Raw genomic sequence first — 12,788 nt, 5'->3', positions numbered from 1 at the left:
GGCCCATCATCTTGAGACTCTATTCCCTGATTAGAGCCTTCATATTTCTACCTGGTTCAGAGGAAGCCAGTTTCCGCTCTCTCTCTAATTCCTTAATATCTTACCTCTATTGTAAATAAACTACCATAAATTCTATTTACTTTAGTAACTCATTTTGGGATTTAGAAATTAAATCCCTGGTGACCACCTAATTAAATATTTAGAGTCCAACCACAATTAAATTTAACGGGAGTTAGAATTCCTTAAGAGTAAGGAATTTTTTTTTAATATAACTTATATCTTCAAAAAAGTTTATTTTATATAACAAGTTTCCTTAGTGCCCTTGCATCTGTCCCTGAAGAAAAGTTCACTTATGAGTTTCACTTCAATTTATTGCTGAAGATACTTTTGATTACATCTATCAAAAGTATCTAAACAGTTTTGAACTTCTGATTGTATAGTTTTTGTCATTTATTTTTACAAAACCCAAACAAGAATGATTTGGGTGAATCGAGTACCTGAGGAAACTCCAAATACTTTGTAATTATATCCATTATTCCTAGACAGTTACTGGGGTCAGGCAACTTTCTGACTGTGGATAACCTTTAATCACATAGATGTAAACAATGTAATTCCCCCCCACACACACACACCCCAACATTATAATGGTTTGTATTTCCTGCAATGGCTTCATTTAGGTATAAGCCTAGTAATGGAATCACTGGTTCCAGAGTTATTCAAAGGGTATAGATAGTATAATCACTTTGTGTAATTAAAAATTTCTTCCTGAATGGGTTGTACTTTTTTTTTTATAACCACCAACATTGTATTAGTCTTCCTATTGTGTGGAGTGGAATTGGTGGGGAGGAGCTCATACCCCCCAGAAATCACTCTAATGAGCAGACAGGAGACTTGATAAGATACTGGCAGAGAAAAAATGGCTTTATTTGGAGAAAACGGGACAGTAGGATGGAACAGGATTCAGCACAAATCCCCAAGGCTCTTGAGTGCTGACCACTCTCCAAGCTGCTATTAAACTCTTCAGAACTACTCAAACACCATTAAACTGTTCTAAACAAATTTACCAAGCTGTTCTATGGTCTCTCCTCTATCTGTCTATCTTGCTGGAAGCATGATATTTACAAAGTTCAGTGCTTGACATTAAAGATTAGTTCTGGCTAACATCCTGGCTATTTGAGAGAGTATATGCCTCCATGGCATCTCTAGCTAAGGACTTTTCTAATGAGGAGAAATGGTTCACCATCATTAACAGTAGGGCTTTCCAAAGGCATCATATTTGTTTGGTTTCTTTCCAAAATGAAGGAAATTGATCAAGGAATCCCTTCCAGACAAAATATTGCTTCAATGATTATATTAATGAGGTTCTCTCCATCTAAATTGTTTTATATTTAGGAAACAGCTGTGATCCAGAGGAATGTTTTTCCACATTAATTACATTCCTAAAATTTCTTTTTGGCATGTATCTTTCTTTCACACAATGAAAGATTTTTATTTTGGAAGCAGGCCTTTATAGATTCACTACATTCATAGGGTTTCTCTCCAGTATGAACTCTTGAGATCTCCACAGTTACGGCTCAGTTTCTGGGGAAGGCTTTCCCACAATATTTTCATTCATCAGGTTTCACTCCAGTATGAATTCTCCGATGTTTGGTCAGTGAATTTCTCCACGGAAAACATGCACTGAAAAGGCTGTTCTCCAGTATGAGTCCTATTATGGTTGATAAAATCTAGCTTTCTATAAAAAGCCTTTCCACATTCACTGCATTTGAAAGCTTTCTCTCCAGTATGACTTCTAAAGTGAAATGTAAGACCTGCCTTTAGGCGGAAGGACTTTCCACATTCACTGCATTCATAGGGTCTCTCGCCAGTATGAATTCTACTGTGATTAGTAAGATCATACTTCCGAGAGAATGCTTTCCCACACACATTGCATTCATGAAGTCTTATTCCTTCATGAGTACTTTTCCGGTGTCCTGAAAGGTGAGAGCTCGACCGGAATGTCTTCCCACATTCATTGCATTTATAAGGTTTCTCTCCAGTATGAGTTCTCTGATGTAAAGTTAGGCTTGTGCTCCTAGAAAAGGCTTTCCCACAATCATAGCATTTAAAAGGTTTCTCTCCAGTATGAATCCTAATATGGCGAATAAGATCTGTCCTTTGGCAGAAAGCCCTACCACATTCACTGCATTCAAAAGGTTTCTCTCCAGTATGAATTTTATAATGTATGTTAAGAGACACCTCATACCGAAAGGTCTTTCCACATTCACTGCATTCAAAAGGTTTCTCTCCAGTATGAATTCTGTAATGTATTTTAAGAGACAACTTGTACCTGAAGGCCTTTCCACATTCATTGCATTTATACCATCTCTCTGAACTCTGAAGATGAGAGTGTTTAGCAAGATTCGTCTTCCCACGTTTAGTCAATTCAGTACATTTTCCCTTTCTATCAGTTCTCTGGCGTGGACAAAGTTCGTTATTTTGAAGGAAAGAATTCCCCCTTTCACGACCCAACACATTCTGACATTTCTTAACCTTAGGACATTTCTTCCTGGAATAGACTTGATTATACTGTCCTCGGTTTGAATGCATGGTGGAACTCCCTCTCTGCTTATCTCCTTTCTGGCACTGCATAACTACAGATACTCCCTGCTGTGGAATAAGGTCTGGCTCTGGGCTAGAGGTCTGACTGTATTTACTATATTCAGAACCTCCAGCCTCCTTGGGAGGTACTGCTTGGATTGTTTTTAGTCGTCTAGGTTTCCCCTCAATGCGCTGCTTTTTCTTCAAACTGCCATCACACTCCCAGATCTTCTCCATCTTGTAGATACTTGGATCATCCTCCAAGAATGTTTCCTGGGTTAAGACTTTCACCGAAATACTCATCTTGGGAGCTGACTCCTTGGTCTGAGGCCTAGTGTCCCAACCTGAAAGAAAGAAAGAGTGTAAATGCACCTTTTCCTGGGATGAATTAGCTTTCAGGTGTCACTCTTCCATATAATCTGGATGTTACAAACACTGTACTTGTTTTCATATAACTGGAAATCAGTTTACGTGTCTTCTAAAATTTCTTTGCAGTCACCAAGCTTATCCCTTGATATGGACCATTGTAAACCTTAAAATTTCTTAGACTTATAAATGTTGGAAATTTCACCATTGGGAAATTTCATACTTGAAAAATGTCCTATTGATAGTGGGTCTTGACTATTGGAATGTGAATCCCATTGGCATGGGAGGTTCCTCCTCCTCCCTTCTTAAGAGTACTTTAGGACAGAAACCTTTTGCTGAACAATGGAAAGGAATGCATCAATAGGAAATTTTTCAAGTAAGAAATTTCCCAATGGTGAAATTTCCAACATTTATAAGTCTAAGAAATTTTAAGGTTTACACCATTATTATTAAATTAGCTGAAAATGGGAAAACTGACAGAAGGGCCTCAGAATCAAAGAAGGCGGGGATGACTGCTGGCTCCTCTACACCAATATGAACAATACAACCTGGAATATACATGTCTATATGTGTTTATGTATAAATATACAACTTATATCCATCATAGACACAGACATAGACATACAAGACTGCCTTGGAAGCAGTACTTAGCAATTTAAGACTGTGAATTTTAAAACTATTCCACTCTAATCAGACCATTCTTTAGAAGATTTGATTTAGCTATTTCCTGATCAATAACAATAGGGATACTTGGAATAACAGAGTCAGGTCTTGGGAAGTCCACATTTTCCCCTCCCTCCTTAGTTGAACAAGATTAGGAAGGTCTGCACCAAACTCAAAGATTAAGTATCTGAGGAAAAAGGCAACAGACATGTGCAGAAAAAAGGAGACAGATCCCTGGGCTGTCCTAAGTCAAGCTAAGAGATCATTGGTACAGATGAGACATAGGAAAGTGACATAAAACTGTCTATATGAGGTACATGACTTCTTCTCTCTTCTTCTACCTGGAGAGTCAACTCTGGCTGGGAGTGTGCTAGGCGTTTAGACATCTTGGAGTGGTGGTGGTGAGTTTGCCTTGAGCTGATTCAGGTTCGGGCATCTGAGTTTAGCCCTTCTTTTTCTAGAGTTCCAGCTGACTCCTTCCTCCTTCACACTCCAAAACCTTCCTTCCTTATCTCCTGATCTTCCTGCCAGGCCGGGGTGGGGGGGTTGGGGGTAAGAAGGAGAGAGAAAGCCTTCTCCTTCTTCCTTCTCCTTCACTATCAATTAAATCCCCATAAAAAAGTCCAGCTGACTTGGGTATTTTATTATTTGGGATTTCCCCTGGCGACCACTTAAATTTAGATTTTTCAGTCTCAACTATAATTTTGACCTTTACAAGACACAAGGTAAGGATATCAAAAGTAAAGCCCGAGGAAGGGCCGGGTCAGGAAGAACTCTCAAGGCCAACAAGGGAGGGCTATAAAAGGTCAAATATGCCTGGAAAAATCTTCACCTGAATTAGACCTCTGCAAGGAGTCATGGGAATATGATCAATGGGACTAAGAAACAGAATTCATGTGTAGATCTGAAGCTGAAAAATTCCAGTTTGCTTTCCAAAAAAGACTAAACCACCCAAAGCGCCACGCACAGTGGAAATGCATTCCCATACTGTGAGGGCACCAGCAGAACCTGACCTTTTCTAGCCATTCCTGGTGAGGCAACACCCCCCTCCCAGAGTGGAGGAGGCGGGAGGAAGGAATTCTCTGCGGGATCTATGGCCAGTGACCCAAAAGGTCACTGAGGGGATCCCCCAGGAGCCCATTCTCTGTGGGCTGAGAGACTAATGAGCAGCAGAGCTGTGGATGGGGTGTTGTGTCCTCCCCAGGGCCCGGCACTCACTCATTCACTCACACACATACACACACACTCACCTGGCCAGCAGCTTCTTAGAACACCACCGGTTGGAATCCACTGTGGTTCCTCTGACTCCAGCACAGAGATCCTCACATCCTGACGGGAATCAGCAAGGCCTAGTCAAGGGAAAGGGCAGACGGAGAGAGACGGTCATGGCAGGACCCAAGGCACACACAGGGAACGGGTGGGCTTTCCTGGAAGAATCGGGAATGGAACGAGGAATGGAGAGGGGGTCAGAAGGACCCATTGCAGCCATTCGACACGGAGCCATCGGGAGCTCTTCTGACTTCAAGTACTTCCCCTGAGCCTTGAGAAGGCCCCTGTGGCCTGAGGGGGCAGAGCGGGGCCGGGAGCACACAGGGAAGCCCTTGGTTCCCAGCAGGGCCAGCCTGGCTTTTGGCCAGATGAGACAGGCCAGAGAATCCCTGCTGCTCCCTGGCCAGGGCCCAGGACAAGGAAGCAGATCCGCAGCCCCAGAGGTGCCCTCCTCACCCAGGCACACCAGGTTCCTGTAGTTCTCCAGCATCACCTCCCAGTACAGCTCCTTCTGGGGAGGCTCCAGCAGCCTCCACTCCTCCCGTGTGAAGTCCACAGCCACATCCTGGAACGTCATGGCGGCCTGAAAGGACACATTGATGGGCTCAGCCCGGGAAGGGAGGGGAAGCAGGCGGGAAGGACCAGGGCGGATTCGGCCCCCAGTGACCAAAGACAAACCCTACCAGGACTGGCTCCCGGCCTCCGGCTGTCCTGGATTGTGAGTCACGACACAAACAACAGTCACTGAGGAGGCAGCCAGCACTGGGGGAGAGTCTGTCCTGTGCCTGGCTCTGGGCCAAGCCCTGGGCAGGGCATGTCCTCCTCACCCCTAATTACAGATGAGTAAACTGAGGCTCAGAAGGGGGGCAGGAGATGGCTCATGGTCACCCAGACAGGGTCAGAGTTGGGCCCCCTCCCTGTCTCTAGGCCCATCCACAGCCCTTCCCAGCAGGCCATGCTGCCTCCCAGTCATCAGCCAGGACTCGATACAGGAGGTCTTGGATTCCAATCTGGCCTCAGACACCTCCTAGCTGGGACCCTGGACAGCCCCTTGTGCCTACCATGACCTGGGAGCAGATCTAAGCAGAAGCTCCGCCTCTCTGAAGGAGAAACAAGGAAGGGCCGGTCAGGAAGCCCTCAGGAGCCCACAAGGGAGGGCTGTCAAAGGGCAAAGTGCTTCCCAATGAGAGCCTAGAGCCTGGCAGCACCTTCCCACACGGGGAGCTCCTGAGCGGCATCTTCCAGGAAGCCCCCAGGATTGCAGGTGCCGGAGAGGAGGGGAAACAGACCAATGTGGAGGCAGGAGATGGCAGTCACGGAGGGCCTCTTCCAAGGCCTCGGCTGCCTGGAAGGCTACGGGGGGAGGAGCTGATGGAGGCCTCTAAAGGCCCAGAGGAGTCTCTGCCGGGCAATGGAGAAAGCAGAAGCCAGGCCGGGGGGACATGGGCTCAGGCGCCACTTTACGATGACGACGGACAGAGCTGCCATGTCAGGAGACAGAGGAGTGTCTACACCAGGGGCATGAGCCTCCATGTCAGGAGACAGAGGAGCATCTATACCTGGGGCCTGAGCCTCTATGTCAGGAGACAGGAGCATCTACACCCGGGGCTTGAGCCTCCATGTCAGGAGACAGAGGAGCATCTACAACCGGGGCCTGAGCCTCCATGTCATGAGACAGAGGAGCATCTACACCTGGGGCCTGAACCTCCATGTCAGGAGAGAGGAGTGTCTACACCTGGGGCCTGAGGCTCCTTGTCAGGAGAGGTCGATGCTGCTTACCTGGGGGGGCCACCTGCAGGGCTCCAGCGCAGCGTCCTCTACACACTCCTCCATGCTCCCTGCTCCCTGGCCGGGGGTCCCAGAAGGCCGCGCTGGAAGGGAAAAGGGGTCTGGCGTCAGGGGGTTCGGGCTCTCCTTCCTGGCACCTGTAATCGCGAAAATATGGTTTCAAGACTGTGAATTGCCCAAACTGTAAAGATAATTTTTAGCTTCTTGATTTTAAATAAAAAATAAGTGGTCGCCATGGGAAAAATTCCCAAATATGAAAATACCCAAGTCAGCTGGGCTTTATGGAGATTTTCATTAACAGGAATGAAGGGAAGGGCGAGAGACCGAATAAGAGGAAATCACAGGAAGGCCAATGGCCGGGGCCTTTCTCTTTAAGAGAGAACCTAAGTCAGTGCTTAATCCCTCACCACAAGATCCTTCCAAGCCAAAGTCTAGTTCAGAGACCCTCCAGTTCAGCTGCTCCAACTCAGCTTCCAAAGCTGAACCCACTCCAACTAGGTGGCCCTGTTCAAGCAGCTCCCTTTAAAGAGATTTTGTCCTGCGTCACCGCCCCTAAACGGTCACATGGACCAATCACAGGAGCCGGCTCACTAAAACTTCTCACCTCTTGCTGAGCCTGCCTGACCTTTCAGTGATTCACTGGACCTTCAGAGGCTCTAAAAATAGACCAGGGAAGGGCTTTGGCCTCCCTCTAAGTACCTTCACTGTTCACTGACGAGTCTCACAGCTCTAATATGGCTGCGCTCAGGTGAGAGTTCCCACCTTCCTGGCCAAGCACCTCCCTTGTAGAAATGGCGAATGGCTGAACCAAATGTTCCAGGGCGGAGTCTCAGAAATGTTCAGATTCACACCTCCCAGCCCCCACCGCACCCCCAGTTCTCCCAGGCCTCCCGCTCCCAGGGACCCCGGGCAGAGCTTGTGTGTGCCCAGGACCCGGGACAAGCCCCGCAGCCCTGAGGAAGCCCCTGGTGGGAGCCCGGCTGGGTTCTGGGTGCCAGAGAGGCTCAGGGGAAAGAAGGGCCAGGCTGTGCCCCACCCCGGGAATCCCGGCAGTGCCCGGAGGAGGGGGAGGGGAAGCGGTCGGGCAGCGGGGACCAGGAGGGGAGAAGAGGGAAGAGTTCAGGTGCGGCGGGCCCCCGCCTGTCCGCAGCCCACGGGGACAGGGGACTCACCTCCTCCGGGGCAGGACGAACTGTGCAGGAGCTCAGCGGCACCGGACTCCCGGATGGGGGAAGCAAAGGTAAAAACCCGGAAAAGCCTGGCTTAAAACCCTCAAACCCGCCCCCTGCCCAGGCCACACCCCCAAGCAGAGCCCCGCCCCGCCCGCCCCCTGCACCTGGCCTGGGCCCAAGCCCTTAGCCGAAAGCCGTCTTATCTTTGCGCCCCACCCCCGACCTATCGGCCCCGCCTCCATGCTCCGCCCACGCCCGTAGCGTAGGCCCCGCACGCCACGCCCCCCGCCGAAGCCGCGCCTCTGACGCTGGTCCGCCCACGCTTTTCCAGTCCCCTAAGCCCAGGCCAGATCGCTGGCTTGCCGGCGCCAGCACTTCCCAGAAGGCTTTGCAAGGAGGGCCCCTGGCGCCGGGCCTCCCCTCCCCCGACTTGTCATCCACGCCTCGGGGAACTCCGGCCCTCCTCCCGGCACTGTCCGCCCCGCGGAACCGAGGCCGGACGCTCCCTCCCGAGGGGCCTACGGGCGGCCTCCCTCCGTGTCCAGGTGGTTTTTCCAGAATGCAGCCCAGGCGTTCCGCCAGCGCCGCCTGAGCTCTGTAGGCGCGCCTGCGCACTCGGCACCCTCTCCCGGGCTGCCTGCAGGGGCGCTTTTCCGGGTCATCCGTCCTCGGTGACCTGAGGGGCCTGGGGGCTGAGTCCGGGGAATGGGTGCAGGGCTCCCTAGCGTGCGGGGGGCTCACCCCGGCAGCGCCCGAGTTCCGGTGGGCCGGTTTCCCGCTACCCCCCGCGGCCGCGCCTTTCCTTGTACTGGTGCCTCCTCTCCCCGCCCCCCTCCTTCGTGGGTCCAGCTGTAGCCTTAGCCCACGGGAGAGGGGCTCCCTGGGTGGGGGCGGGGCCGGACAAAGCCCCTCCTGCCCCCCCTCCCCCCCCCAACCCGGGCCCAAGCCTCGGGGCTCCCCCTGCCTCAGGGTCCGGTTCAGGCCCCAGACTCTAGCCCAGGCCACCACCCTGGTTCCATCCCCAGTGGGGTCCATGGAAGCAGCTAGTCTGGAAGCCAGGGGGCGGGGCCTCTGGCTGTGGTTCCCCCAGCCCTCAGGCTGGGCCTCATTCTGCCTTGGCCACTGCCACGTGATCAGAGGGGGCGGGGCGGGGGGCTGCTCCTCAGTCCCAGCCTCGACCCAGGTGGGGGCCCTCCTGGCTGCAGGGGAGCTCCAGCCCCATGGCCAGCCTGAGCCTCCCCTGGCCTCCTCCCTGCTCCCGCCTGGCTCTCTGCCCTTCCTGGAGCCCGGCTGCCTGGGCTCTCTCCAGGAGGCCTTCCCCAGGTCTGCGGCACTCTGCCAGTTCTCCCCGCACCAGGGATGGTCCAGATCGGCATCCTTGGCCCCCTGGCAGCTGCAGGGCGGGTTCTCTCCTCCTGGTGACAGACCTCCCCAGGCCGGCATTGGGCCGCTCTGGCTTCCGGGTTCTCCTCCTGACCAATGGGGAGTGGGGAGGGAAGGGAGGCGGGCTTTGGGAAGAGGCTGATCCCAGGGGCGGCTTTTCTGCACCAGGCGGGCCCCTCTCTGCGGCCCCCCCTGGCTCCTCCTGGTGCTCCTCCTCAGCTGCTGGGAGCCCTGGAGAGTCCTTGGCAACCGCTCCCTCTCCTCCTCGCCGTGGCCAACGCCTTCCTGGGCAAGGAGGGCTTCGATCTGGACGGGCCACAAGCCGCTTTTCATAGGTGTGCAGAGAGAGGCAGCGTGTTATTCTCCAGACCCTCCTGACTGCTGTCCCAGTGAGGAAGCTGCTTCCCCCACAGCCCTTCCATGTCTCCTGCCCCAGCCTGAGCGCCCAGTTTGGGGTGGCCTCTGGCGGTTTGGGACCTCTCCGGCGGGGCGGGTGTGACTGACCCATCCAAGTGAAGCTCCCTTTCGTCTGAGAAGGCTCTTGTGTTGTGTGGGCAGCTTCTTCCGGGGAAGGATGCTCTCGTCAGTCAGCCCTTCTCCCTTTTGTAGGCTATTCCTGCCCTTTACTTCCAGGCTGAAAACGTTGTCGAGAGCTGCTGACCATTTCCTGCAATATTCGTTTGCTTGAATAGACCCCTGGGGAGGCTATTCCCTGCCCTGCCTGCCACCTCCGATCATTCTGCTGCATTTCCCTGCCACTTGGGACTGTCTGGAAAACCAGACATGGCCGGATCTCTGTCGCTGACTGTCTGTGTGTCTCTCCACCTCACTCTGTCTGTGTGTGTCTCGATAAAAACATTATATTTGCAATGATGGGTCTCCCGGCCCTATTTTTTTCATCCTGGTGAAAGAGGTTTTCCTTTGAACTTTTCAGGGCCCCCCTCAATCTCCACTTCTCACCACAGCAACAGGGAGAAGCCCTTACAAGCTAGCCAAGGAGCTGCCCCCCTCCTGGTGATGGGAGCCCCGCAGAATGCAATTTCTCATCAGTCCCTCTTCTGTGGCTGAGAGCACAACCGAGGCCCCTGTGTGCTCCTGAACCCTAGCAGAGTCACCCGTAGGGGAATTGTCACCGGCAGCCCCTTGTCCCCTTCCCAGGACCTGCCTTCTGCCCCCTTTACCAGGGCTGCAGCAGAATCTCCCTGACCAGCCGGGGCAGTGCCAGCCTTGCTTCCTCCCAGGGGAACTGGTCTGCTGGGAGCTGCCAGCTTGGCCCCAGACCCCCAGGAAACAAGAGCCCCCACTGAACGGCCAGGAGGGAGCTGGGAGAGGTGGTTCTGCCCAAAGGATCCCCTTTGGGTTTCTGAGCTTCTCTTCTGGGGCTGAGGCCTCTCCCAGCCCCAGGCCCAGCCTCCAGCCCCTTTGTCTGACCCCTGGACATCCAGGCCCTGCTTTCTCTGGTCCCCTTCCCTCAGCTGTGGATACCTTAGAGAAGGGCTTCTCCCCAAAGGGAGACTCTACCAGGACAAAAGGAGACACTTTACCCATCACAGGACTGCCAGCTCCAGCTAAAGTACTTCACTGTGTATTATTAGTCAGAACTTGGGAGGGGGGGCTTTCCCTCACTTCGAAATTGTCTCCTGGCAAAGTGAAAGTCTTCCCTTTCAAGTGGGGGCTTTCCACATGCCAGGTGGCTGCAAGTTTGGTGGTTCTAGAGCCCACATTGACAGCCATAAAAGGGGGTGGGGGGTGTCAGGAGGGGAGAGGCAGCCAGGCCTGAGCAGCCTGAGCCCAGCAGCCCTGCAGACCCCCAGACATCCCCAGACTGTCTTCTGTCGATCAGGGCTCCGAGTCTGGACTCAGTGGCTGCTGCTGCCTTCTGGGGTCTCCCAAAGGGCAGGAGGGGGTTCCTGGGCCTCCCCCAGGCCTCTGGAGGGTCTTTGGGCCTTGTGGGCTGGGGTGGTGATGAAAGAAATCCTCTTCAGCTGGCCCAGAGGCTCAGGAGCCCTGGAGGAAGCAGCTCTGTTTCCCCCCAAATCCTCTCTGGACCAACTTCCCCACAGCCCTGGGCAAGGCCCTTATTCTTTTGATTCCACAGTGGGAGAAACTGAGGTAAAGGCTGGGGAAGGGCCTTGACCAGGCTCACCCAGGTGGGCAGTGTCTAAGGCCATGTTTGAACCCAGATCTTGGGGGCTCCAGACCCTAGAAGGCAGCCCTGAGTCACCAGATTTCTCTACCTGGGGATGGGGTTGCCCCTCCTTTGAGGAGCCCCCTGTAACAGTTAAAATTTAGGAATATGGGGAGACTGAGGCAAGTAGAAATTAGTTTCTCTCTGCAAGGAGTATTATATTTTTTAGAGGCTCATTAAGGATTAAAGAATATACAAGAAACATGTGCCTAGGCCAGAGGCCTAGATAAAATAACCTCACATCACAGAAGAGAAGCCTCTGCTTCAAAAGGGAAGTCCAAAAGAGACCCAAAAACCTTTGCCACCAGCTTAAATCCTTCCTGGATCTCGGCCCACCTCAGAATTCCTGTGAGATTACAAAGCATTTTGGCTAAGTGGAGCAAAGGCTTGTGGGGATTGTAGTCCTGTATTCGAGACTATTTTTTACACCCCTCCCCATATTCCCCCAAACGTGAAGGAGCAGCAGGATGTTCAAAGAGAGCCCTGGGTCTGGGCTGTCAGCAGCTGCCCTCTGCCTCAGTTTCCTCCTCTGTCAGAAGGGGAATCCTAGAGCCACCTCCCCAGGCCTGTGGAGCAGCGATCCAAGGACTCATCAGTCAATCAATAGACACTTATTAGGCACCTGCTGTGTGCCTGGCCCCATCCTGAGGCAGCTCCCAGTCTAAGGAAGGAGCAGCTGGCAGGGCGCAAACGGGAAATGGGGGTTGGAGGGGAGAAGGCTGCAGCCCCCTAGGGTGGGGAACAATTCCTATAGACCCCTCCCCCACTAGTCTTCTACCCCCCCCCAGGGCCCAGCGGGAGGACTCCATTTCCCAGAATGCCAGGCTCCTCCTCACTGAGGCCCCCTCGCGACATGCTGGCAACCTCACGTGGGTGGTCTCAGCTCCTGGAAGAGGCACAGCTGTGCTTATTGGACTTTTACTGGGTGAAAGGGGGAGGGGAGTGCACCAGGCGGGGGCCGTGCCTGGTCTCCCTCCTCTAGCAATTGAGAATTTCGGCTGAGAAATGTTTAGGGAAAGAACTGGGCGGACCTGTTCCGGCCTAGGGAGTGCGGCCGAGAGCTTGTGCGCATGCGCAACAAGAGCAGCAAGGCAGGGGTCGCGTGCTGGGCTGTGAAAGTGTTCTGAGGAGCTGAGATTGTGGATCAGAAGGGCATCCCCAGGCCGGGGGGAGCACCGAGCCATTGATCCGTCAGACACTCAGTACTGCCAGGCTCTCGCCTGAGGCACTTTCCACGCGGAAGTAGAATCCGGGCCGGGCCGGAGAGGAAATGTGGGAGGGAAGAGAAAGCTGCTGGGACTGCGGTAGAGCCCCTCCCCCGCCGAGCCGCTAAGCCCCGGAGCCGGGCCGGAGGACTCCATTCCCCAGAATTCCCCAGA

The 12,788-nt window shown here is 52.9% G+C and overlaps 1 protein-coding gene and 1 long non-coding RNA gene across 4 annotated transcripts; one reads left to right on the top strand and one right to left on the bottom strand.

Annotated features, from left to right (window-relative positions):
* Nucleotides 1-895: 895 nt before the first annotated feature.
* Nucleotides 896-8,735, bottom strand: LOC100014472 (zinc finger protein 300-like). 3 transcript variants are annotated; one of them, XM_056821211.1, is made up of 5 exons: nt 8,580-8,735; nt 6,658-6,749; nt 5,335-5,461; nt 4,860-4,958; nt 896-2,924 (listed from the first exon to the last, which is right to left on the bottom strand). In XM_056821211.1, exons 2-5 carry the CDS (start codon nt 6,709-6,711, stop codon nt 1,615-1,617), a joined length of 1,590 nt encoding a protein of 529 aa, XP_056677189.1. In that variant the 5' UTR covers nt 6,712-6,749; nt 8,580-8,735; the 3' UTR covers nt 896-1,614. The 3 variants fall into 3 exon arrangements, with proteins under 3 accessions (XP_056677189.1, XP_056677187.1, XP_056677188.1); XM_056821209.1 differs by lacking the exon at nt 8,580-8,735 and adding an exon at nt 7,839-8,468 and having other exon boundaries at nt 6,658-6,803; XM_056821210.1 differs by lacking the exon at nt 8,580-8,735 and adding an exon at nt 7,839-8,126.
* Nucleotides 8,736-8,885: 150 nt separating this feature from the next.
* Nucleotides 8,886-10,091, top strand: LOC103106402 (uncharacterized). The gene is made up of 2 exons (XR_466051.2): nt 8,886-9,556; nt 9,831-10,091. It is a non-coding gene; the product is annotated as an uncharacterized LOC103106402 (long non-coding RNA).
* Nucleotides 10,092-12,788: the final 2,697 nt, after the last annotated feature.

The sequence above is a fragment of the Monodelphis domestica genome, chromosome 3, assembly GCF_027887165.1.
Source record: "Monodelphis domestica isolate mMonDom1 chromosome 3, mMonDom1.pri, whole genome shotgun sequence".
Lineage (NCBI taxonomy): Eukaryota > Metazoa > Chordata > Mammalia > Didelphimorphia > Didelphidae > Monodelphis > Monodelphis domestica.
The sequence above is the reverse complement of the archived record's forward strand: the minus strand, read 5'-3'. Positions and strand labels throughout refer to the sequence as shown.

Bases quoted from the DNA above. Each gene is read 5' to 3' on its own strand.
- LOC100014472 (XM_056821211.1), bottom strand. From the start codon at position 6,711: ATGGAGGAGTGTGTAGAGGACGCTGCGCTGGAGCCCTGCAGGTGGCCC. The intron at 4,959-5,334 runs GTGAGGAGGGCA...TCCCTTGACTAG, and splicing joins CAGGAACCTGGTGTGCCTGG to GCCTTGCTGATTCCCGTCAG. The intron at 2,925-4,859 runs GTGAGTGTGTGT...TCTTTCTTTCAG, and splicing joins TCTAAGAAGCTGCTGGCCAG to GTTGGGACACTAGGCCTCAG.